This window comes from Monodon monoceros, unplaced genomic scaffold (assembly GCF_005190385.1).
Source record: "Monodon monoceros isolate NGI ecotype Baffin Bay Population unplaced genomic scaffold, NGI_Narwhal_1 Super_Scaffold_15, whole genome shotgun sequence".
NCBI classification, from domain to species: domain Eukaryota; kingdom Metazoa; phylum Chordata; class Mammalia; order Artiodactyla; family Monodontidae; genus Monodon; species Monodon monoceros.
Window position 1 is genome coordinate 36,538,817 of NW_021703771.1, and position 25,891 is coordinate 36,564,707.

The 25,891-nt window shown below is 39.0% G+C and overlaps 1 protein-coding gene and 1 pseudogene across 3 annotated transcripts in view; one reads left to right on the forward strand and one right to left on the reverse strand.

Moving 5' to 3' along the window:
• The first annotated feature begins 4,518 nt into the window (after window positions 1-4,518).
• LOC114895882 lies at window positions 4,519-5,618 on the forward strand (annotated as a pseudogene).
• Window positions 5,619-15,513: 9,895 nt separating this feature from the next.
• ATG5 (autophagy related 5) overlaps window positions 15,514-25,891 on the reverse strand; it is a 116,961-nt gene continuing 106,583 nt past the window's right edge. For all 3 annotated transcript variants that reach the window (XM_029224234.1, XM_029224237.1, XM_029224236.1), the window contains one exon: window positions 15,514-17,736. In XM_029224234.1, coding sequence (XP_029080067.1) covers window positions 17,600-17,736 — 137 coding nt within the window. In that variant the 3' untranslated portion in view covers window positions 15,514-17,599. The remainder of the gene's footprint in view (window positions 17,737-25,891) is intronic.

Sequence of the window (25,891 nt, forward strand, 5' to 3'; positions counted from 1 at the left end):
GCCTGTCCTTGTCCCAGTCCCTCCACAGTGACAGGAGGTGGCTGCCCTCCGCTGAGGAAGCCAGTGGCCAAGTGGGCAGCCAGCTGCAGACCTCAGGCATCAGCACTGTCAAGAAAAGGAGTATCAAGAAAGGATTTGGCCACAATATATTTTAATAAGACATAAAATCGGGTGGGAGAAGGGTCTTTGGCACATAGCTATACACGATTACCCTCGGCCCCCAGCCAGCTCCCTGTCAGAATGCTAAAACGCCAGGAAGTTTGGTGCCCCTCTGAGGATCTTTATTTGCTAGTGATTGGCGCTCACAGAATTTCAGAGATTTGGTATCAAAGATTATAAAATCTGTGAGTCTGAAAATCTGTGCTAAGAACTGTTTTTTGTGATTCTACTCAATCTCAGTTTCTCTTGAAAAATTCTGTTATTTCCACTTCTGGCCACTATGACTAAGCACAGAGGTAGAAACACAGTCTAAACAGTTAAAGGATCCTGTAACTGCCCAAAGCAGAGAAAAAAAGCAAATGTCAGCACTGGCGGGGTGCAGTGTGTGAGGGAGGGCTCTCACTCTGCCCAGACCCAATCTATCAGCAAGACTTGCCAGTTTCCAAACATGTCTTGACTCAACCACTTCTCTCCGTCTTTACTACAATCATGTAACTTATTCATTCAACACGTATACACTGAAGGTCTTCTGTGTTCCAGGCATTGTTCTAGTGGCTGGGAGTACAGGACTGACAATGGAATGTGAACGCATGTCCTAGTGACTCTTCTTGCTTGGGCCTCCCTCTGTACGACCCTTCTCGCTGACGGGCTCCGGCTTCCTCATTTGCCCTCTCCTTCCATTCTCCACATAGGAGCCTAAAAGATCTTCTTAAATATCAACACTTCCCCATATGAAACCCTCCAATGACTTCCCATTGCTCCTTAATGAAAATACCGAGGCTTCCTGGGCCCTGGCCCTGTTCGAGGGCTGCGCACCTCCCTACATTTACAGCCTTTTCTCACACCCTAGGCTCACTCCCCAGTCACACTGGCCTCCTTTCAGATCCTCAAGTATGTTACATCTTTTTCTCTTTTCAGAGCTTTCAATCTGCCTTTATTTCCTCCTAAAACAGTTGCTTTCAACTTGTTTTTTTGACAATACTCCCCTGTAAGAAATATTTTATACCATGAACCAGTAAATACATCAACCTATAAATAAAGGCAACGTTAGTTTTACATGATAATACTTCTGGTATGTTCTGTCCTTTTTTTAAAAAGCTAGCCATGACCCACTAACCTGCAGTTTGAAAACACTCCTCCCTCTACTCTTTGAATGGTTGAATCGTTCTCATCTACTTTCTATCTAAATGTTAGCTACCCATGGGGGGCTTCTCTGGCCACCTGATGCAACCCAGGTCCCTGACAGGTTATTTTTCATCTGAGGGCCATGTCCCTTCCCTTTGAAGCACGTATCAAAGTTATAATTACGTATTTCTTTGTTGAGACTTGCTCATTGTCTGTCTCGTAGGCCACATCACTAGCTTTTAAAGGCAGGGACTTGTATGCTCTGTTCCCCACTGTATATCCCACATCTGGTTCAATGATCAGCATGAGAGAAGAATATACCTACATATTCCTTGACAGGCTGACTGAGTGGGTGGGTAAGTGATGCTGAGGTCTGGACTGAAAAACAGGCCTCCCCAATAAAAGGAACCGGGGTTCCTTGGAGAAATGGCTGATTCTAAGGCTGGGGCAGGAAATATACAGTAGTGCCAGAAAGTAAAGAAATACTCAAAAAACAAAAGGATGGGGCATGTCAAAGGGACACAGGAGCCAACCTAAAAAGAACTCCCAATGGCCAAAATCGGAACAATTTGAGCAGCAAAATAAATAGCCTAGTATCAGATTATAACCCAAATCCTTACATAAATATGCATGAGAGTCCATACTGATACAAGTGGTTGACTAAATAAATAAATGAAGAGGGGGAGAATTACATCTTTCTTACAGAAGAATTTAAATGATGTACATAAATACTACCCTCCAGGAGGTGGAGCTTAATTCTCCCCACCCCCTACCCCCTTGAGGGGAGGGGGAAGGCACTTAGTGACTTGATTCCAAGCAACAGAGTAGGTAAAAGGGGAACAGGGTCACCTTCAGTGAGGAAAGCTGGCAAACTGTACCTTGGCCAGGTGTTCAAGATTGATTTTACTGTCCCATCATGTGGATGGCATGTACCCCGACAAGATGTGAGAAGGGCACTTCACCTCTGCTGGCTTCCTCCAATAGCCCACAACCCCAGTGCAACCATAAAAAAAGCATCAGGGAAACCCAACTAGAGGGGCATTCTACAAAATACCTAACTAGAGCTCTTCAAATCTGTCAAAACTCCATGAGAAACAAGACTGGAAACTATCACAGACCAGAGGGATTAAGGAGACACAACAACCACTTGTGGTGTGGCATCCTAGATGAGAAAAAGGATATCAGTGGAAAAGCGAAGGAAATCTGAGTAAGATATAGACTTTAGTTAATAACAACGTATCAGTATTGGTTCATTAATTGTGACAAATATACCATTGTAATGTCAGGTGCTAATGACAGGAGGAGCTGGCTGAGGGGTGTACGGGAACTCTGTACATTATCTTTGCAACTATTCTGTGAATAAAAAAACGTTTTAAAATTAAAAGCTTACTTTAAAAAAAGTTCAGCCTTAATGCCAAGAGCCGGGCCTTCATTCAGTCACTTTTATGGAGTGCCCACAAAGCGCTTCCAATCCTGCTGGGCACAAAGAAGACACTTAGACACATGGGAGATGAATAGATGCATATACACAGGCAAGGCATCCGGGGTGACGAAACGAAGAGCAGAGAATGCAGGTTTGCAGGTTGACTAGAGAGGGTAGGCGTGTGTGTGGGAGGGGGGTGGGGGGGTGGTGGAGGGGTGGGGCAGAGCTGGTAATGAGAGAAAGCAATGACCAGAATGAGGAAAGAAGACAAAGACTGGCTGGCTTTGGTGAGGTGGAGCCAGCTATTCCCCACTGGAATGTAAGCTCCCCGAAGGCAAGAACCTTGTCTCTCTTCTCATACCCCTAGGAGCAGAACTGTGCCTGGAACACAGTAAATGTTCATAAATGTGTATTGAATAGATGAGAGACTAGATAAACAGACAAAGTCCTGCTGGAACTCCACTTGAACTCCAGAACCACTACTGTCATGTGAGGTCTCCCGGGTGCCCACTGGATTTGCATTTTGTACATGGTGATGAGTGTTCTGCATCATCAGAGGTCTTCTGGAAAGCATGCAGATGTTAGCATTGGTTTGGAATGGTTCTAATGTTCACCCACAGGCATGGAAGTGCCTTGGAGCATTTCTTGATGGTATTAACCGGTAGGTCTGCTGATACGAAGGAGTGAATGGCATCTCCTCTTTGCTCTGTTCTAGCGTCCTGTTAAACTCAGCAGGGGCCCCTAGAATTGTAAGAATGGAGAGTTAGCAGGGGCTTCAAGCTTTTGATACGGTCTCTACAAATATAAGGAAACAGTTTAGAGGGATGTTGAATTTCCCTGCAGGCATCTACTGACATTCCTCCTTAATGGTCCTAAATGCTCAATATATTCAGTTGCATGTAACTTTCTTTATGAAGAAAAATTCAAATTTGGGGGAAATTATGGAAAAATCATATCCAATTATGTAGCTATTAAGAATAGTGCAGACTATATGTATTAATATGAAATATTAAACATACAAAGTAAAGCTGTTTTCTGAAATAGACACAAGATACTGGTTGACAAAGGGGAGTTCTGTGAAGACAGCATGGGAGGGAGGAGACTTTTACCGTACACGCTTGGAACCTTTTGCATTTTGCACGTGTATAAAGTATTACAAATGAAGAAAACTTAAAAAAAATTTATTTATTTGGCCGAGTCAGGTCTTAGTTGCAGCAGGCGGGATCTTCATTGCAGCGTGTGGGATCTTTCGCCGCAGCACGCAGGCTTCTCTCTAGTTGTGGCGCGCGGGCTCCAGAGCACGCGGGCTCAGTAGTTGTGGCGTGTGGGCTCTCTAGTTGTGGTGTGCGGGCTCTAGAGCATGCAGGCTCAGTAGTTGTGGCGCGCGGGCTCACTTGCCTGCAGCATGTGGGATTGTAGTTCCCTGACCAAGGATCAAACCCACGTCCCCTGCATTGGAAGGCAGATTCTTAACTACTGGACCACCAGGGAAGTCCCGAAACTTTTAAAAATGATTCCAGAGGAAGAAAATTTTGAATTTTGTCTTCAGGTTATAATAATCTCCTTTTCTGATCTATGCTTGATTACCTTTGAGCCTCTGCTTTCTGCAGGATCTGACCCACGTCGGGTGACAGGCAGGCTATTCCACCTGTCTAGTCCTGGCTTTTAACATCATCTCAAATAAACTTTTACATGAAGTGACAGAAGTATGCTGATGGGATTGAAAGAGGAAGACATTCATCATAGTTTATGCGTTCAAAACTAGGAATTAATAATTAAAAAATAAGTCCTATAGTTATTTTGTAAACAGCATGCTTACATTATATTGCAGTTTTCTGTTAAAAAGCATTACGCTGGCTTTTTGGCTCTCTGAGCAGCACCACGGTGGTTGGCAAGAACAAGCACCTTACGAAAGTGGCAAAAAGGGAGCCAAGAAGAAAGTGGTTGACTCATTTTCTAAGAAAGATTGGTATGATGTGAAAGCACTAGCTATGTGTCAATATAAGAAATATTGGGAAAACACTAGTCACAAAAACTCAAGAAATCAAAATCACATCTGATGACCTTAAGGATTCTGTTTTTTTTGTTTTGTTTTGTTTTGTTTTTTTTTTGCAGTACGCGGGCCTCTCACTGTTGTGGCCTCTCCCGTTGTGGAGCACAGCCTCCGGACGCGCAGGCTCAGTGGCCATGGCTCACGGGCCCAGCCGCTCCGCGGCATGTGGGATCTTCCCGGACCGGGGCACGAACCCGTGTCTCCTGCATCCGCAGGCGGACTCTCAACCACTGCGTCACCAGGGAAGCCCCTGGATTCTGTTTTTGAAGTGAGCCTTGCTGATCTGCAGAATGATGAAGTTGCATTTAGAAAATTCAAGCTAATTACTGAAGATGTTCAGGGCAAAAAATTGCCTGATTTCCATGGCATGGATCTTACCTGTGAGAAAATGTGCTCCATGGTCAAAAAATGGCAGACCACGGTTGAAGCTCACATTGGTGTCAAGACTACCCATGGTTATTTGCTTCGTCTATTCTGTGTGGGTTTTACTAAAAAATGTAACAGTCAGATTCGGAAGACCTCTTATGCCCAGCACCAACAGGTCTGCCAAATCCGGAAGAAGATGATGGAAACCATGACCCAAGAGGTGAAGACAAATGACTTGAAAGAAGTGGTCAATAAATTGATTCCAGACAGCATTGGAAAAGACATAGAAAAGGCTTGCCAGTCTACTTATCTGCTCTATGATGTCTTCGTTAGGAAAGTAAAAATGCTGAAGAAGCCCAAGTTTGAATTGGGAAAACTCATGGAGTGTCACATGGTGAAGGTAGTAGTTCTGGAAAAGCTTCTGCGGATGAGACAGGTGCTAAAGTCGAACGAGCTGGTGGATATGAGCCAGTAGTACACGAATCTGTTTAAAATTTACACTTTTAATGATGACAAATAAAAGATCTTATTCGTGAAAAAAAGCATTACTTTGCTAAATGTTAACATTTAAAAAGTATATCTAGACCATTAATAATGAATCATACTAATACCCTAAAAACACTTGTAGAAAAGATTGAGAAGTCCCTGTGAATCAACAAACAGTATTATCCCTCAAAAAAGTAACTGATCAATAATTCACTATAGGGCTTCCCTGGTGGTGCAGTGGTTAAGAATCCGCCTGCCGGGCTTCCCTGGTGGCGCAGTGGTTGAGAGTCCGCCTGCCGATGCAGGGGACGCGGGTTCCTGTTCCGGTCCGGGAAGATCCCACATGCCGCCGAGCGGCTGGGCCCGCGAGCCATGGCCGCTGAGCCTGCGCGTCCGGAGCCTGTGCTCCGCAACGGGAGAGACCACAACAGTCAGAGGCCCGCGTACCGCGCAAAAAAAAAAAAAAAAAAAAAAAGAATCCGCCTGCCAATGCAGGAGACATGGGTTCGATCCCTGGTCCAGGAAGATCCCACATGCCGCGGGGCAACTAAGCCCATGCGCCACAACTACTGAGCCTGCGCTCTAGAGCCCGTGAGCCACAACTCCTGAAGCCCGTGCACCTAGAGCCTGTGCTCCACAACAAGAGAAGCTGCCACAATGAGAAGCCCACGCACCGCAATGAAGAGTAGCCCCTGCTCGCTGCAACCAGAGAAAAGCCCGCGTGCAGCAACGAAGACCCAACGCAGCCAAAAATAAAATAAAATTTAAATAATAATAATCACTACAGATAAATATTTCATCAAGATCACATTCTGCTTTTAAGCCATTTCGTTTTCTAATATTCCAAAACAATATGGTTTCAAATTCTGAAGACAACGCCTTTCTTAGTACTGAGAAAATTAATGTTTGAGATACACATGAGCATTTTGAGTTCTTTAAAACTAGAACACATTTGTGATAAGATGTATTTCAACCTTATTTCAGCTAACTTCAGAAGAAAGGGTGTTCAGTATTTCTCGCATAAATTCCATTACAAGGTTAGGCCAATGTAAAACATTTACATTCAGCTGCCATTGCAAAAAAAAAAAAAGCGTCCTGGAAGCAAAGATGGAAGGTCTAAGACAGCAGCAACCGCATCCCTGGGGTGTTTGTTGGAAATGCAGAACATCAGGCCCTGTCCCACCTCCTCTTCACAATCTGCATTTAAACAGGCAGTGATTCCCATGCTTGTCACAGTTCGAAAAGCTGCTGGGCTAAGAAACCTTAATTATGTTCAAATTCAGGTTATACTCTTTAGTGAACACTGGATATAATCTTTAGTAATAAAGACAATGTGACTTTTTAATTTTTTGAGACCAGAGAGTCACACTTATCAGAAATGACTGTAATTAATAATCACTGGTCCCACCCTCCTCCTCTTACTTGCGAAACATCCTTCCTCTTTTATGAGTCCACCCCCTCCACTTGCGCCAAGACCATCTATCACTCCTTCCTCCAGGATGACCACTGTCATTTTCCACTGATTCCTCCCCTTTCACCTATGATCACACTGAGGTCTCCCTGATGCATAAAACACACACACACACGCACATGCACACGCACACACAAAGACACATTTTCTCTCCACCATGTTAACAGCTCAGCTACACCCTTTTTTTTCCCCATCACTAAATTTCTCAAGATTAGTCTGCATGCAACCTGACAGCTATCAGACCCGAATTAGCTCTCTTGAAGGTCCCAAGTATTTAACTGCCAAATCCAAAGGCCTGGTCCCTGTGACTTCCCTAGATCCCTCTGCAGGTTATGAATTCTTTCTCTGGCTCTATTGTCTCTGGCCCTACTTCCTCTTTTTGCCACCCAAGCAGGGGCATTCCCCTCAGCTTAGCCCAGGGTCTTCTCTTTCCACTCCATACCTTTGCTGTGTTCTTCCCTTCCTCCACTTGTTCCTGCTTCAAAGGTCACCTCCACGCAGAAAACTTCCCAGACAGTATCTTCAGTCCTGGCCTCCCTCTAGAACTCTAATAGCCTCTTATTGTTTTCACTCATTTAATATTTATTGAGGGCCTATGACATGCTATTGCACTGTGCTAGGCATTGGTGAACAAAGAAGACTCATCCCTGCCCTCATGGTACTTACAGCCTATCAGGTACCACAGATGTGGATCAATGAATACAAGGGAGATAAATACTGAGGAAAAGTAAAGAGTGAGCTAGGGGAGAGAATAACCAAATCTAGCTGGAAAGCAGGGTTTCCAGTTAAAATACAAGATGTCTGGTTAAAGATAAATTTCAGATAAACAACTAAATTTTTTTAGTAGAAGTATGCCCCAAATATTGCAAGGGATATACTTATACCAAAAAATTAGTTCTTGTTTATCTGAAATTCAACTTTAACTGGGCATCTTGTATTTTAATCTGCTACATCTAGCAACCCTACCAGGAAGGGATTGTGCAGTTACAGAGGAAAGTCCTGAGGAACTGAGAGAAAGGATAAGTAGGAATTAGCAAGCAAAAGCGGGTGGTGGGAGAGGACATTCCAGGGAGAAGGAATAGTCGAGGCAAGAGTTTGTATTAATAGAGAGCTTCATGCTTTGAGAATCTGAAAGACGTATAGTATGGTTGGATCATGAAGAAGAGGAAGAGTAATGGGGAATAAATCTATTGGGGAGAAGCCAGATCTTGCAAAGCCTGTGTATAGTACGGATTTTGGAGTTCCCTAAAGACAACAGGAAGCCATTTCAAGATTTCAAGCAGAGGAGAAAATGGACCTAAAATGGTTCTGTACCAACGTCAACGTCCAGGGAGGGGGATGTTCCCCACACCACCAATAAGCGATTTTCTAGATACCAGCAGAGAATCCTACAATTCAACTCAATTCTGACACATCTGCCCAGAAATAGCATCACCTTCCAGAACTAAGGGTTTAGTCCCACAAGACTGCCTCCTCTCTCCGGCCACACCTCAGACCCCAAACGCCAGCCCACGCTGCTGCCTGGCCTTCGACCAAGAGCTGTAGACCAGGGGGTCCCACCACTCCCGCTTCTTTTCACTTAATTCGCTAGAACCCCTCACAAAACTCAAGAGTCACATTTTGTTTCCTAGTTTATTATAAAAGTATATAAACAAGGAACCAGCAGATAAAAGAAATGCATAGGGCAAGGTATGTGGGAAGAGGCGCCATTCTCTCCAAATGTCCATGAATTCACCCACGAGGAAGCTTGGGGAAGCTTTTGGGTTTTTACAGAGGCTTCGTTAACTAGGCATAACCGATTAAGTCATTGACCAATGGTGACTGATTCAATCTCCGGCCTCTCTTCTCCTCCCTGGAGGTCAAGGCGGGGTAGGACTGAAAGTTCCAAACCTCTAATCACATGACTGGTTCTCCCAGCAACCAGCCCCCATCTTTAGGTGTGGTTCAAAAGTCATCAATAACATAACGAAAGATATCGTGATTGCTCTCATCACTAGGAAATTCCCAGTTTTAGGAGCTCTGGGCCGGAAAGAACAGAAAGACCAAATATGTATTTCTTATTATAAATCACAATATCATAAGACCTGAGCTGAAGCTTTAAATGATCTTTCTGGCTGCCAGATGGAGAAAGGAATTGCAGGGCCAGGAGTGGATGCAGGAACTCCATTTTTGAGATTACTGTGATGGTCAAGAGATGTTAGTGACTCGATCACGGCAGCCTTTCTCTCATTGGTCTCCCAGACTCAGCCTATACTAAACCTCTCTACAAGATGTTACCAGAGTCATCATCTCAAAAGGTTACTCTAAACATATGATCTAACTACTAAAAATATTCAGTGGCTCTCATTGCACACCAAATAAAATCTCATCTCCTTAGCCTGGTACTCAAGGCTTTCTATAATCTTCTCAGAACAGACCTTTCCTGTCATATCTTTCCTTCTCTCCTGCAAGTGACTTAGCTCAATTGGACAATCTTTTCTCTGAGGTTTTATTCATATACCTCTCTCTGTATGAATATCTATATCTGTATCTCACTTTCCTTCCCTCTTTTCCCAATTTCTTGAAAAAAGAATTTCCCTTTCTTCAAGTTCCAGCTCAAAAGCCTTCTTCAATGAGGCTTTTCCTAACCTACTCAAATAGAAGCTTTAGAAACTTACGCATTCAACAAATATTCAATAAGGCCCTGCAATATGTCAGGCATCGTTAGAGGTAAGAGGATGAAGAGAAGAATGTCCCTGCCCTCATGGAGCTTACACTCTGTTGTGAGACCAAAGGAAAGCTAAGGCAATTGCAGAAAGTGGGTGAGAGTGTGGACCTGGCCCATTCCACCTGGGTTTAAATCCTAGATCTATTGCCCACCTCATGATGCTAGTATAGTAACTTAATTTTCTTGTGCCTCAGTTTCCCCATGGGGATAATATCAGTAACTATCTCATACAGCTCTGAAACTAAATGAGTTAATACCTGAAAAGCACTTAGAACAGTGCCTGGAACACTGTAGTAAACACTCAATAACTGTTAGCTACATAGCCATGCAGAATCCCCAGAGGGAGAACCATCTTGGTGTATTTAAAGGACAAGGTGGGGAAGGAGGCCAGTATAGACATAATAAAGTAGTGGAGGCAGAGGGTGATGAGGTCAGAAGCAGGGATCAGATCAAGCAGAACTTGGTAACTTTAGATCTATTTTGGTGGGCTGGAAAGACACTGGAATGTTTTCATCAGAGAACTGCCATGACGTCACACGTTTTAAGGAGAGGCCAGATAAGAGGCTACTGTTAAGTAGTCCATGGGAGACAATGATTGCTGAGACTTTGGTGGAAACAGTGGAGGTGGTAAAAAAAACATATTCAGGGTATATTTTAAGGTAGACTCATTAGGACTCATTGATGGACTAGACATGGATGTGGAGAAAGAAATTAGAGGACTAGGTTAGGGGACTTCCCTGGTGGCACACTGGTTAAGAATCCAGCTGCCGGGCTTCCCTGGTGGCGCAGTGGTTGAGAGTCCTCCTGCCGATGCAGGGCACACGGGTTCGTGCCCCGGTCCGGGAAGATCCCACATGCCGCGGAGCGGCTGGGCCCGTGAGCCATGGCCGCTGAGCCTGCGCGTCCGGAGCCTGTGCTCCGCAACGGGAGAGGCCACAACAGCGAGAGGCCCGCGTACCGCAAAAAAAAAAAAAAAAGAATCCACCTGCCAATGCAGGGGAGACATGTTCGAGCCCTACTCCATGACGATCCCACATGCTGCAGAGCAACTAAGCCCATGCGCCACAACTACTGAGCCTGCACTCTAGAGCCCACGAGCCACAACTATTGAAGCCTGTGCGCCTAGAACCCATGCTCCGCAACGAGAAGCCACCACAATGAGTAGCCCCCACTAGCTGCAACTAGAGAAAGACTGCACGCAGCAACGAAGACCCAACACGGCCAAAAATAAATTAATTAAAAAAAAAAAGATACTAGGCTTTGGGGCTGGGTTGCATTTATTAGGATGGGAAAGAGAGAGCTACAGGTACGGGCAGAAAATCAAGAGTTCTGCTTTGACTCAATAAACTTTGAACTATTAGATATCTAAGATGGTTGTCAAGTAAGTGGTTGGGTAGAAGTCTGGAACTCAGGAGAAGTTAATATTGCAGAAAACATATGGTGTTAAAAGCCACAGGATGAGCTCACACGCTGAGTGTAGCTAGAGAAGAGGACCAAAGCCTGAGCCCTAGAGTACTGCAACATTTAGGAGTGAAGAAAAGAATCATCAAAGAAAACTGAGAAAGGGGCTGAGGTAGGAGAAAAACCAGGAGGGTGTGGTGTCCAATGATGAAAGTGTTTCAAGAATGAAGGTGTGATGAACTGTCAAATGCTTCTGAGAGGTCAACCAAGATAACATCTAGTTCGCTCAAAGTAAATCATTCTCTCAGCTCCATTTTTCTCATAGTGGTTTATTTGTATGTTCTCATTGCAATATCCAACTATTATGTTGTAGTTACTTTTGTCTTCTCTCCTCTTACAGAGGTCCCTTAAGGTCAGAGACCATGTCTTTTCTCTCAAAATACCCACTACCCTACTTGCTCAACAAATGTGTGAATAGACGAATCATGTAGAATTCTTTAAGATTTGGGAGAATATGCGGAACACAGAATTAGCAATGAGAGTTGGTTTTTACTAAGATATCCTACATGCTCTAAGACTAAGGCATGGTCTTCATTCTGCCTAGAATGAAAAGTGTCCACCATGCATCTGAATTAGAGTTGAATTACAGCTAATCACAACCTATCTGGTATTTCTATTTTTTTATTCGAATGTTTCATGCATGGTACAACCCCAAAGTAACTTAACTTTTACCTGATTTGCTTATATATATATATTCCTCCCCAACCCCTGCCCCAACCTGGCTAGCCCTCATCTAAAGTTGGCTCCAGTTGATACCTTCACACGTCAGCAGTATCATCAATAACTTTCTGTGTCACACTTGAATGTTAGCATCACTATGGAACATCAGAGATATCAGGTAAGTTGACATTTCATATTACATGATAATTAATTTCAAAACCATGACAAAAGGAACTATTGAAATACAGGCACTTAGGAATGACCAAATTCTTAAGGGGGGCATGGTTGAGATGGCCTACGCAGAAAAAGGCTAGTAGTCAGGGCATGAAAGTTTTCCCTAGGCCTGCACACAACAGATCATATACAGGTAACAGGTCACTGAGTTACTGTCTCTGTAAAAGAAAGCTAAAACCCAATAGTTTTGAGTAACAAGAATATCAACGTCCAAATTATGGATTTAAGCTTTCAGCAACATAGCTTATTTGGAAAATGTGCATTAGACAGCACAAGGATACAGTCACCACATCCCAAACAAGTACAGTGTCCCCCTAGAGATAAGAAACGCCTGCCACATGTACCAGTGCCACAGAAAATCACTCGTCTATGGAGCCAGCCTCTCTGCTTGGCCTTTCCGTTTGGAGCTCTGGTAATTATTTCCCTGGAATGCCGCATTTCAGCTCCATGGCTCTTTTGCCTACCTTAATGGAGGCTCCCTGAGAGCAATTATTCATCCCTGATTCCTGCTTACTTTCACACCTAAGGACTGACCATTTGCCTAGTTTTTATACTTGGACGGAAGTCTTGTAAAGAGACCCTGTGGTTTCCAGCCCTTTGACCACATCTTACTCTGTATGTACCGTGAAATTATGGCACTGCTGTGCAGCCAGACCATCCACCCAGCATTACCATGACAAGTTCTAACCTATTGTATTTCTTGCACATAGCTTGGCATATATTACTCATTATACACTTGGTGAATGAATTTCAAGAATGATACTGACAAAAATGGAACATAGCTAGAGGATGGCATGAACAGACTCGAGATATTTTTTGGAGGGGTCCTAAGCTTAAGAGATACTTTCAAATGGAGCTGTCAGAGAAAGAGGGATAAGCCTTACCTGCTAAACTCTAGGTCATTAGTATATAACGATTTAATGTAGTATTCCCCAAACTAGAGTTCAATATGATGTGGTACTGGAGGAAAAATCCTATAATCAAGAAAATTTGGGAAATGCTAGATCAAATAGGTCTCTTAACCTTAGAATTTCTCAAAGTCTTTAATGTATCAATATGCTTTGGAGTCTAAAAGGGAGATATACTACACAGACTTTTCCAACCTTTTATTCAACAAGTATGTAGTATATAGTCCGCTGTGTTGCAGCACAGTGCTAGGTCCTGAGAATACAATCCTGGGCCAAACAGGCCTGGTCTCTGCTCTTATGGAGTTTATGCTCAGTGTGAGAAACAAATACCATACAAATATTTATTATAAACCACAGTAAACATTACGAAGGAAAAGTTCATCTGTATTTTCTAAATAATACATGAAGCAGATACCTCTTCCACTGAATAAAAAAGACTGAAAGACAAATATTTCTCTTAAAGCTTTTCATAAACATGGTCCTAAGAGTCTACCTCAGTTTGAAGAACCCTGCTCACAGGTCTAACACATTTCCCTTGCTAAAAATGTATTACATTTTCAGAAGTAAGGTCTAAAGGCAAAAGCAAGACACAAACCACTCATTTATGAAAAGGCCAGAATTAATAAATACCTCTAGGCGCTTGATGAGAATAGCTCAAACTTTAGGGGCTGCTTAAATTAGAGTGATGTTGAAACAGATCTGTGCTGCGGTCTATGCTACAACTAAAATGAACGTGGACTGACGCAAGGTTCCGATCCACAGTGGTTCCTGCTGAAAGTAGCCAATTTGAGTAAGCCGGTCTTCACCAGTACTGCAAACCTGCACTCACTGCACTTTGTATATTGATTTCTAAACAACAAGGTCCTTCCTATTTTTATAGCTGGTATTTTTAACAGGAAAACATAACATTGATTTTAAAGCATCATTAAATAATCCTGTTAATTTTTTTCTTTTTTATACATAGTTGCAAAGCACCAACTATGTGCAAGACACTCTACTAAGAACCATGGTAAACAAAGAGGAAAAAGCCTGGTTGTGCTTTATTTATTCTTGTGATATGGGGGTGGGGAAGCTATAGAGGGAAAGCCAAATTCATCACTTTCAGAAGAATCAATTAGTATGTTGAAACATGTTGACATTTCTAAATCTTCAGATTAGTCTTTGTCTCACTGATGATCATTCCAACATATTGTCAATTGACAAGAATAGTTAAATATTAAAAAACTTAAATACTTAATGAACCACCTACAGGATCTAAAAGTAGAGTGCTTTTTCACTCTATGGTTCCTATACTGTGACTACTAAGATTCCACAGTAGTATTACATTTGCCAATAAGTGTGGAGAATCAAATCTGTAATTCATGTTTGAGAAAATTTGACAAATAAATCTATGTGGTAAATGAATTTTTATTACAAAGAATCATTTAATCTCAAATTACTTGAAAAGAGGCAAGACTCCCTTCTCTCCAACACCCGTGTCGGTAATTTTTAATACTTTCAGACCAAGAGATGATTGTATTTATATAAAAACTTAAGTGGATGACAGAACTCAAGAGACAGGTAAGTATTTTGACTGATTCCACCCCAGTGACTGACCATGAATGGAATGGACTATAAATACTGTCATACTTGATTTTTTCCTATCATACTCCAAGATCCTGCACTTCTATTTCAACTGTGTTGGCACATCTAAAAGGAAACCCAACTTACCTCAGACCTAAATATCAACAGTATGATAAATAAAACATGAGACTGTCATTCTTTGGCATGACCCATGTAAACCATATTTCTGAAAATTGAAAGAAAAAAATGTTAACCTCATATAGCCTACAAAATATAAACATATCCTAGAAAGATAACCATTAAAAGTGTCACTCAATATCACATTTTGTATATTGTTTTCTTAGCAAACCACCCATTCCCACCTAGCTTCCAGTGAATGGGGGAATAAACATAACAGGAGCAGCCCATCCTGCGTCCACGTCCAACTGACTGCAATGTGTTCTGAACATCACCATGCTATAAAGACTAGTAGGTCGGTTTTAACTATGAGCAAGCTACTTTGGGTCTTTAGATACATAAAGTCCTTATCAGTTCACTCTATCCATGAACTTAGGCCATCCAAGTGAAAAACAACATTATGAAGGACAAGCAATGATTTACTTTATTTAGGCTGAATTTATTCCTTCCTAGTTAAACAATGCCAATAACTTAAGAACACATTTTCATTTTCTTAGGATGCTCACTGCCGAGGATGAGTTAAACAAGCACACTGAGGTTTGCGGTCCTCTCCAGTTTTCTTTCATATGTTCTCCTTTAACCCTCCTATCGGTTATTTCTTTGAGAAACTTTTATGACAGGTGTAAGAATACGGAAATTTTAATGATTTCCCCAATAGGTAACCTGATTTATAGGAAATTTCATTTTCAACTCCTAGAAATAAAGACAGACACAAAATTAATTTAATTTTTTAATAAACCATAAAATTTAAATATTCAAATAAAAAGAAACAAAAATAGATATTTAAGCCAACACTAATTTCTGTTTTTATTCTTTCTCTGGGTATCAGAAGCTTGACTTACCTGGGACTAGAGTAGAGTAATACAGTTATGATGCTGGTGTAATAATGAACAAGTAGGTAAAAATGGGAAATGGCTTGATAAAACTTACTTTCAAATCTGGAAGTAAAGATCAGTAGCTCACTTGAGCCCACTGCAGAGACCATGCATTGGCCTTGTCTGTGAAAACTACTATGGCTTACTGCTCTTACCATACTTATCTTCTTCACAGCTTAGCACTCCTGGCATTTTGATCCCTTTGCTCACTGAAGCTCACATCAGTCTGTCAAAACATCAAGAGGGAAAATCCCCAAACTGAATAGATGAATAAACACTTTTAATGTGAACAATCATATTCAGATCAACCTCTTTTGAAAAAATACAAGTCAGTGGGTTTTTTAATCCTTAAGTAACTGAAATATTACTATTTTTTTCTGCCTTACTAAAATGGCACTTTTCATTTTATTGACATTAGCCAAGTATTTGCGACTTGCTTCTATTTTTCTCTGATCATACTGGTACCCTATGTTTTTCTTTTTGATTGAGGCTTATACTTTCCATTCCAGAATATCTGATCTTTGACTAACTTTATCTCATTCTGTGGATAAGTCTGCTGCTGATCAGTGAAAATCATAAAAGGAAAAAGGAAGCAGTGAGCACTAGCAGGATCTCACTTCACATTCGTACAATTTTTTTTTTATGAGAAAAACATTCATCTTTATTTTGGAATCTAAAACCATTATTGTATGATACTGTCTTTTAGCATACTCAAACGGGTCAACGTTCAATATGCACAGCAAGCTAGCTCACAAGAAACAAAGTGTAACGCACAAGTACGTCCAGCTGGTAGAATCCCAGCAGCGTGGTAATAAAGTGCAGCAAAAATTTCCGTATTTGAATAAGAACTCTAGTAACCTCTGAATATTTTTGGTAAAGTTAAGGAAAAGCTATTGCAGTCTGGAGATCGGTAATCTTTAAACTTCAAAGATTGGCTACCAGGGACCACCGTGAAACATTAGACCTGAGGCCAATGAAAAACACTAGCTTGAAAAGGAATGGGTTTTTCCCAAAAAAATGTAGAATTATACAGATGCTTAAGATACTATGATTTGACAGATTTACAGTGATAAAACAGCAATGATAAATGGCAACATTATTTATACTTTTAGTGTAAATAACACAGATTTAAAAATCGGCAGCAAGAAATTCTATGACAGCTCCTGAGACAAGTTATCCTATGCCCTACACCCATTCCATGCCAATGATGACCAGACTGAAAGGTAACACACAGAGTAAAAACAGTGATCTAATGTATGTGAGTCAGAAAGTACTGGAAAAATGACAAAATTGTATGTTATTAAATGACAAAACATATTTAGAGGCTTTATTTAAAAATCTCTCACTGTTCATTATCAAAGTTACAAGATTGCATACCAATAGACAGACTGTAAACATAGGAAATTTTCATTAAGGAAAGATGGGTTTACTGTAATTTGATCTTTTACAAAAAATTACTGAAAGTTATTGATAACAGAATTTCTCTTTTACTTTCTTAAGTCTAATGCTCTTGAAAATTAAACCAATGTTTCCACTCCCTTGAGCTAAAGTTCAACCATGGTCACCTTAGGAAATACCCCTGTTTATTTGTTAATCAGAAATACAAATTGAGTGGCACATATTTCCATTTTCTTCTTAGGCCAAAGGCTTCAGCTTCATTATATTTTACAAGAAAACAGAAGACTTGCAGTGGTCCTGTAAAGTCTTTCATGTCGCAGCTGAGGTTTAATGACGGCAGCGGAGGAAAGCAGTGGTGATGCAAAGTAAGACCAGCCCAAGTGCCCTTATCTGACATGGAATCTTTTTCCTGTTTGGCTTGTAGCAGTGTTTCTGGTCAGGCTGCCTCCACCAAACCTGATTGAAGCAGAAAGGTGACATGCTCTGGTAAATCCTGTTTAACGGTGATTCCGTTTAAGCAAATGGTTGATCCTTCAATCTGTTGGTTGCGGGATGATACTAATATGAAGAAAATTATCTGGGTAGCTCAGATGTTCACTCAGCCACTGCAAAGGTGTTTCCAACATTGGTTCAATTCCATGAATCATCACTTGATTCTTTTTTCCCCCATCTATTCCAAGAAAGAAATCCAACAATAATCGATAAGAGTCAAAACAGTTGAAGAAAAAATAATCTGTTGCCTTTGAGAATCCTCAGTGAATTAAATGGATTTTACTGCTTTAACAGGTTAAAAACCTGGTCTGTTTCCTGAGCAGGAAATGTGGACATGGAGAAAGTTCAAATGTTGCAATATGTATCACCCAAAACAGAAACCTGAGGGTTACAATGAATTCTGATAAAAATTCTGTTGCTATATGTGAAAGTATTCATTCTTTCTTAATTACTGTGCTTACCTAAGATTGACGTTAATGAAACCACAGTGGAGAAAACAGCCCATTGTACCCACTGACCAAAATTTATTTTAGTTACACATTAAAAACTGTACTATACAGCTATTAAAAATGACAGGTGGGTGAAGTAGGTCAATACATATTTAAAACATACAAAACAGAAATGTGTCTAGAAGTCATCAAGAAAAAGAGCAGTGTTTAGGAAGATGTTTAATAAAACAGATGGGAGCTGTAAGTTAATTTTCAATAAAGCTGTTCATATATGTATGAGAAAATTTTAGGGACTATTAGAAGAAGAGTTAAAGTTTTAATGAGAAGGAACTGGGAGCCTGACTCAGGGATTTCTGTTTCAGAGTACTGAAACTTGATTGATTTTTGTTAACACCCATTCGCTAATTAAAACGTTGCTGAAATTCACACTCTTCTCTGAAGTTCAAATTTTATTACAAATTAAATTTAAGATTAGTTTTGTGTCTTTTATGATTTTTGTATGATATACTGACGATCTTTAAAGAAAACGGAAGCATGCTTGGTTGCTACAGAAAAACAAAGAAAGTAAAACCAAACTCTTTTTCTAAAAACAGAAAACAAAATAAAACAAAACAAAGAACCTTCAAGAAACTTTGTATCACTCCTTTAGCACAATTCTTGGTTTGTCTCTTTTAGTCTCTTCAATCTACAACATCTAAATCTCTCAGCTTCCTGGACACAGAAGACAGCAAGGAAACGGAATTCATGGAACTGTATGAGAAGGAAATACCCTATTTTTCCTTTCTGCTCTGTTCAAAATGACTTTTGCATCCCTAGTGCCCAAATGTCTAGGCAAAATGGGCTGATGATGTATGGTGATAATGGCTTGGCTGGCACCTGAAACAAGAGACCCTTTTAAAGAAATATTTAAACTCCCTATTAGAGGCAGCACAGTCCTGGGCAGTGACAGTCAACAGATTGACAATGAGAGGACACAAAAACACTAGAGAATTGCTAAAAGAATGCCAAAAATAAAGACCTAACAAACATATTATCAACCCCAAAGATAACCAAATAAATGTCTCCAAAAAACCCTGAAACACTGTGTCATAGCTTAAAACAATTTTGGAAAAAGATATCACCTTATAATACTACTAACTTAAAAAAATTCTCTCATTGTTTTGATTTGTCCACCAATCTTTGTTGCATCTATACATACTTTTTACACAGTTGTGATCACAGTATTAATACAATGATTGGTTTCCATAATGATGTGAATCATTTATAACTAAAAGATTAAGCTATATACAGAATACTATAGAAAGCACAGTATTAGTACTTTGAGAAGATTTTAAAATGTTGATATTCAAATGGATAAGCCCTCAGCTATCTGGAATGATTCATACTTTGTAAGTTCTAGACTGCCCAGGTTTCACTGTATTAAATCTTTCTTAGAATATTTAAAAACATTTCCGCTGTAGTTCTCTTTATATTCTTGTATATTTCTTTGAAATACCTTAATAGTCTCAGAATCTTCCTCCTACTTAGCACTGAGTCAAAAAAAAAATTAAAGAGCAGTGGTGTAAGAGTCAAGGTTCCTTATCTGTAAAGTTCTTCCTTAAGCAGTGTCACCTTTGGATACTATGAAATAGAGCTGAATATCCAAAATACTCTGCCTGAAGCAGCATGTAAATGTGGCACACTGACGCATGGTGTGTCTGAAAGGCAAAAGGCTATAACCCTGTTACACAAGAGGACAGTTTAAGAACTGTACAGCAGAAGCTGGAGAACATAAGCACAATTCAAACACTTTGTAAAAGAAACCCAATAAATCACGTTATCAGAAACCTGAATAGGCAGCCCTGATTCTCTGGTTTAACCTGGGGCCACTTTTAATCTGGAACATAAACGTGTCGCTAAGCACAGACAACTAAGCAAGTGATGTCACATCCCTCAACACAACAGTTTAAGATTTTAAATATATAATTTGGTCACTGCTTACATCTGTCCAAATATTTCTCCTGTGTATATTTATCTTTTTGGTTTTCTGACTTTCTCTGATGACGTAACTCTCATCAGAAGGATTCTTACAATGGGACAGCAGTTTCCTTGAAACTCTTAAATAATACTTCTCTCTTATTTATCACTGTATCCTCAGTGCCTAGCGTGGTACCTGACAATAAGTGTTTTCAGAGCTTGGATCATTTTGCTGCTGGTAAAACACACTATCAAAATTAATGTTTTGAAAATAGTTTCTAATGACTACCACTACTATGTAGAAGAGCTCTACTGATAAAGACTGTTTTGGTTATTGAAACAACAGAAAGTCAAAATGTTTCCAAATAAGCCAAGAAGTATATACTGATGCTACCACGAATAACAACAAAGCATGACTGGACATTTTGGCAATATCAAAGCTAACAAGACTAAACAGTAAAAATTTAGCAGATTTTTTTCCCCTAACAGAAAGGAAACACTTGATGATACTGCTACTAAAGTAAATCGTGTTTTTGGTAAATATATCTTTGTGTTTCAAAATGGGAATCTAGAATTTAATACTTGGGAATAAGAAATATGTCACTACAAAGTAAATGACTCAGGAGAAATATGTTACTCCACATCCCACCCACTCAGATTTTTAAAAACGTTAGTCTGATGCTTTGAAGTAGGCAAACGTTTGAGACAGTTATCGAGTGAACTCATTCTATATGAAATTTTCACATACAGGGCACTTTTGGGGGTAACTTTTGATTTGGATATAATTTCAAACTTAGAGAAAAGTTGCAAGAATAGCACAAGGAATTCCTCTTCACCCAGAGTCATCAACTGTTTACATTTTTACCCCATTTGCTTTATCATTCTGTGTATATATATAACTACTTTCTGAATCATTTGAGAGTAAATTAGAAACAGAGTCCTTTACCTTTAAATATTTCAGTATATACTTTCTAATAAAAATATTCTTTTATATAACCATAGTACAGTTATCAAAACAAAAAACATTAACATTGATATTATACTATTATGTAATCATTTCAAATGTTATTAACTATCCTAATTATTTTTTTCTCCAGTCTAAGATCCAGTCCAGGAACCACACACTGCATTTAATTTTCAGGTCTCTATACTCTCCTTTAACTTGGACAGTTTTTAGCCTTTCCTTGTCTTCCTTAACCTCGACAATTTTGAAGAATACATGTCATTATTTTGTAGAATGTCCACATAGCAATTTAAAAAAACAACTCTTTTAATTCATCTTGTAAATATAAGGACAATCATTCATAAATACTTTGAGTTTGTGAATTAAGGAAAAGGACAGAAAAAAATATCAGAGACAAGCATTTTCTTTGAGTAGCAATTAAATTCACTTTAAGAGTTAGATGTTAAATCTAAAGAGATCATAAATCAATACAGAGAATGTCATAATAAAATTTCATTTCTTATATTCATCTTACTTATAAGCCTCAGTATTATGATAAAAATGTAAACACATCATATAATGTTTTATTATCACCAATACCCTAATAAAAACAAAAAATTCTAGCATCTACTTTAAAGTGAGCATTTTAGAGCTGTGTGACATTTTAAGAAAAATATATTTAGACAGATTTTGGCTGTATGATTAAAAGAGTAAGAATTACATATAGAAACAAAAAGAAAAGAAAGAAAATTCATATTAGTCAACAAGTCATTAATGAAAATTATGAACTTTAAAAAAAGACACAAATTGGGAGGGAGGCAACCTGAATTCCAATTCTGACAATGAAGGACTCTAGGCAGAACTCATCTCTTTCCTTATATATAAAATGAAGATGTCTGTCTAGATCTATGGTTTGCAAATCTGGCTGACCATCAGAATCATTTGGAAGATTTTTAAAAATATATAACCTCTCCAGACCTGAATCTTTTTTAAAATGTTCCCTTAAATAAATCGTATAATAATATGGGTATAGAATTTTTCTTCAAACAAAATCTCATGCAGAACCACAATATATAACACAGGTGAAGGTGGGGCAGCTTTGGTTGATGTGGGATTGAAGCCCATCTCCCAAGTCCTGCTGCTTGCTGACTTACGATCCATGGCAGTTTGTGATTCAACGCCATGGGTCAGTTTGTAAAGCACTGGTCTAAAACAGAGGATTGGTAACAAGTCTTCCAGTTCTAGTACATGAGTCTTTTATGCAAAGACAGCGAACTATTTGAGTTTAAACCAGCATAATACACTAGCTTTTAATTCTTAGGCAAATCACTTAACCTTTTGAGTCCCAGTTTCCTCCTCCTACAGTGTAGGTAAAGAATTCTAACCTCCAGGGTTTCAGAGAGGATCAAATGGGATATCCAAAGAAAGCACTCAGCACAGAGCCCAGCACAGGGCTTGGACATAGTAGGCATTCAATAAAGTGAGTGATATACCAAAACGTATATAAAAACTGTGGATTTAATTAAGTGACTGGCATGCAAAGGGCGTGAGAATTTGGCCTCATGTTAATATACACTCTGCATTACTCAGACCCATTATTATGCAGTGTGGCACAAGGATTTTATGAATGTGTTAAGAAAAACAAAAGAGAGAGATGAGAACAAAAAAACCCAAAGACTCTATCATTATGCAAACAACAAAATGAATGACACTTTTAAAAAGTCATTAAGCACTGTAAACCCTCTGGATAAATCTAGTACTGCTCTAAACATGTATATTCGGCAGAGCACATCCTGGATAAGTCAAATGAGCCCTACTGTACAATGGTGATGTTACTGAATAGACTTTAGGTATGGTTCTTATTTTATTTTAAAGATGAAAAATTCAAGTAGGGGGGAAAAAACCTTCAAAAATCTTTGTTATACATTTTAAAGTATATCATTATTTGAGAACTTAAGAGTATGTGATGAATCTGCTTTTTAGAGATTTCTATTAGCAAAGGCTCACAGCCTTCCCCATCCCAATCTGCAGTTTAGCCATTATTTTTAAGCCAATTATTAACAAGGAATATGACCTAAATGTCTTTAAAAACAGGTTACTTGAGATTCTAGAGAGATGCATGAGTTTCACTCTTACTATTAATACATGTAACTAAATATGTGAAACTTCTTTGAATTTAAAGGAAGCTAGAGAAATGGATGATATATCTTTAAGGGAAAGTGCTTTTAATCAGAACATTTCAGATTAGTAACTTGTTTTTTTAGTTCACACTTGTGGATATGGAATAATAGAAATCTAAGGCCAAAGGTTGTAACCACTGTGTTTAGATTTGTGGCTTCACATTTATATTTTACATAGTTCAGCAGAAAATGCCTTGATTTGCTATCTTGGAATGTGTGATGCTGAAGGTAAAACTTCTGAAAACTATTTGATACTTCTGAAAAACAGAGATAAACTTTTTTACTGTCACTATTCTGAACAATGTTGCTCTGACAAATTCTTTAACTTCTGATATGTTCATTAGTAAAACGCCAACTAATTGAGTCCATCGACATGAAAAACCACAGGCTGAAATCTGAAGTGCATACATCATGCTGAAGGATTTTGACTCAGCTTCAGCGATAATAGTCAGTGAGGTCAGGTCAAAGAGGGTTAAACCAAGCCAGGATATAGCCAAAGGAATACATCAAACGCTGATTTTAAAAGGGCAATTAATCTTAGACAGAAATGCTTCCTGGGGAATGAGATCTCAATCTTAAGAGCATACTACATGATGTAGCAGTAAAAATGAACATATACAAGCTTACAGAGCTTTTATCCTATGATCACAAACAGAAGGAGAGTGCTGTTTATCAGAGAAATACAAACCTATTTAAAAATACCTACATTAACTTCTTCCGGATCTATGCTCATTTAGTAGTATAGGTTTTAATGAACATAGAATATCACAGTTACTATATACCGAGTATCTTTTCCCATGCGTAAATTTTATCTTTATATATATTTTTATTATTTCTGTCCAAAATATTACCAAAGTCTTGACTCTTAACCTTTTGTATAAGATTTTTCAAAACATGTCTATGTTAATTCTTTCACTGACTTGCTTATAACCTTTATATTTCTTAATGAGGAGGTAATAAACCAAAATTTAAACTTAACCCCCCAAATTAGCTATAATTATAAAAAGAACATTGTATTAAGTGACTGTGAGACCATTTACATAAACTGATTAAATGCCTCCTGATAAGATAAAAGTGTGGTACAAGTTAGAAATTAAAACTTGTTCACTTCAAGAAACCTCCCGCCCCCAAAAATAAAACTTTGAAAATATAGGTTCAAATGTTTTTGAACTAATTTTATAAAATGATCCAGTAATCCTAGTTGGGTGTAATAGGGCCCGTTAATATTTGTCAATTATGAGTTACAGAATAGTTCAAAACTAATTGTTTTATTTAAAATACAGGCAGTAATTACACTGTTTATATATGGTCAGATTAAGGTCTCACAGGACTTGTTTTAACGAAGAGATGACTTGCTTTTAATTGCCTGCATGTGTTATTATTTTGTTAAGGGAATTGTTTTCTAGTGCTAAAGATGAAATATTAATTGTGTAAGATCTGTTCCCACTTTTCAAAGAGTCAAGTTAATTCATTTAACTTCTTGGGATCTAGATAAAGGAAATCAGAGGCATCTCCTGACAGGCCCAGTAATCCCATCTTCACTAATGGAGAATAATGAAAATAATCAGTTTATTATTTCTTTCATTTTAGAAAAGACATATGTCAATGGGTTAAGTCATTAACAGATTCTGTACCACCAAAATTAGTCCATGTTACCCATGTGTTGGGACAAAGCACAGAGATGGAGGGAGAATCAAACAAACAAGGCGAAGAGTTCAATTCAGTTTAGATTTGATGACATAATGATACATTTAAGAAAATATATTATAATTACCAAGTTTAAAATAAGCCTCATACGTTACTTCTGTCCAGACTTGAATATAGTAGATCTTTGTTGATGAGGGCTACATTTGAAGAACTTCTTGTGTTACCACTGTGAATGACACTGTATCATTTCTTTTACACCCAGAGAGAGAAAACAATGAATAGTAGAGAGTGTTAGGGTAAGACTGCAGTCCAATGACCCAGTCCCACATGGCAGGCTCACGGTACCTCAGTGGAGTTACAAATGGGCCTTCCAGGGTTACTTGTGAATAGCTGAAACTTCAAATAAATATGTGATTTGTTGCTTATAGTCTTCAATGAAAAGCTTTCACTAGCAGCAACACTTCCGGACCTCTTGCCTTAAGATTTTTCCTTTTTAACATATTTTAACGAGTATATGCTAGTCCAGCTGGCTGCAGGGACTATGGAGATAAGCTTACTTACGTCTTACCAGGGCATTCCTAATCACATCCAGAAGGTAACTTCTAAAAAAAGTTAAAAACTCAGCAGCATGGAACTCTTGCCATAACCTGAGGTATAAGCGGTTCCAACATCAGTTTACGTTTAGAGCTCATCCTACATCTCTATCTTCCGTGCAGAGGCTGAATATCAACACGTACTTATCTCTGCAGAGTAGGATTATCAACAAATGACAACAAGAAAAAATAAAACTGGTTCTTGCTAACTCCACTTGGTAAATTTCTTATGAGTACGGTTATTTGTGAAAAAATACTAACAAAACCATAATAAAACAAAAAAATGTTAATTGTAAAACTGTGAAAAATATTAGATTATGAAATCTCACTTAAACAAATCTTTTGTTCATTTAAACCCTCCAACCATCCTATCAGGTGCGTAGCAGGTAACACCCTTATTTTATTGAGTAAGAACCATTAAAAAAAAAGCAACTACTAAATGATCTTCTAAATCAATCAATCATACCTTTGTATGAAGGTACAAAAGGATACTAGAATGAAAACAAATTTTAAATGAGTGAAAAAAGAATTACTGAAACTGTAAAACGATTATTATTCTTACTCC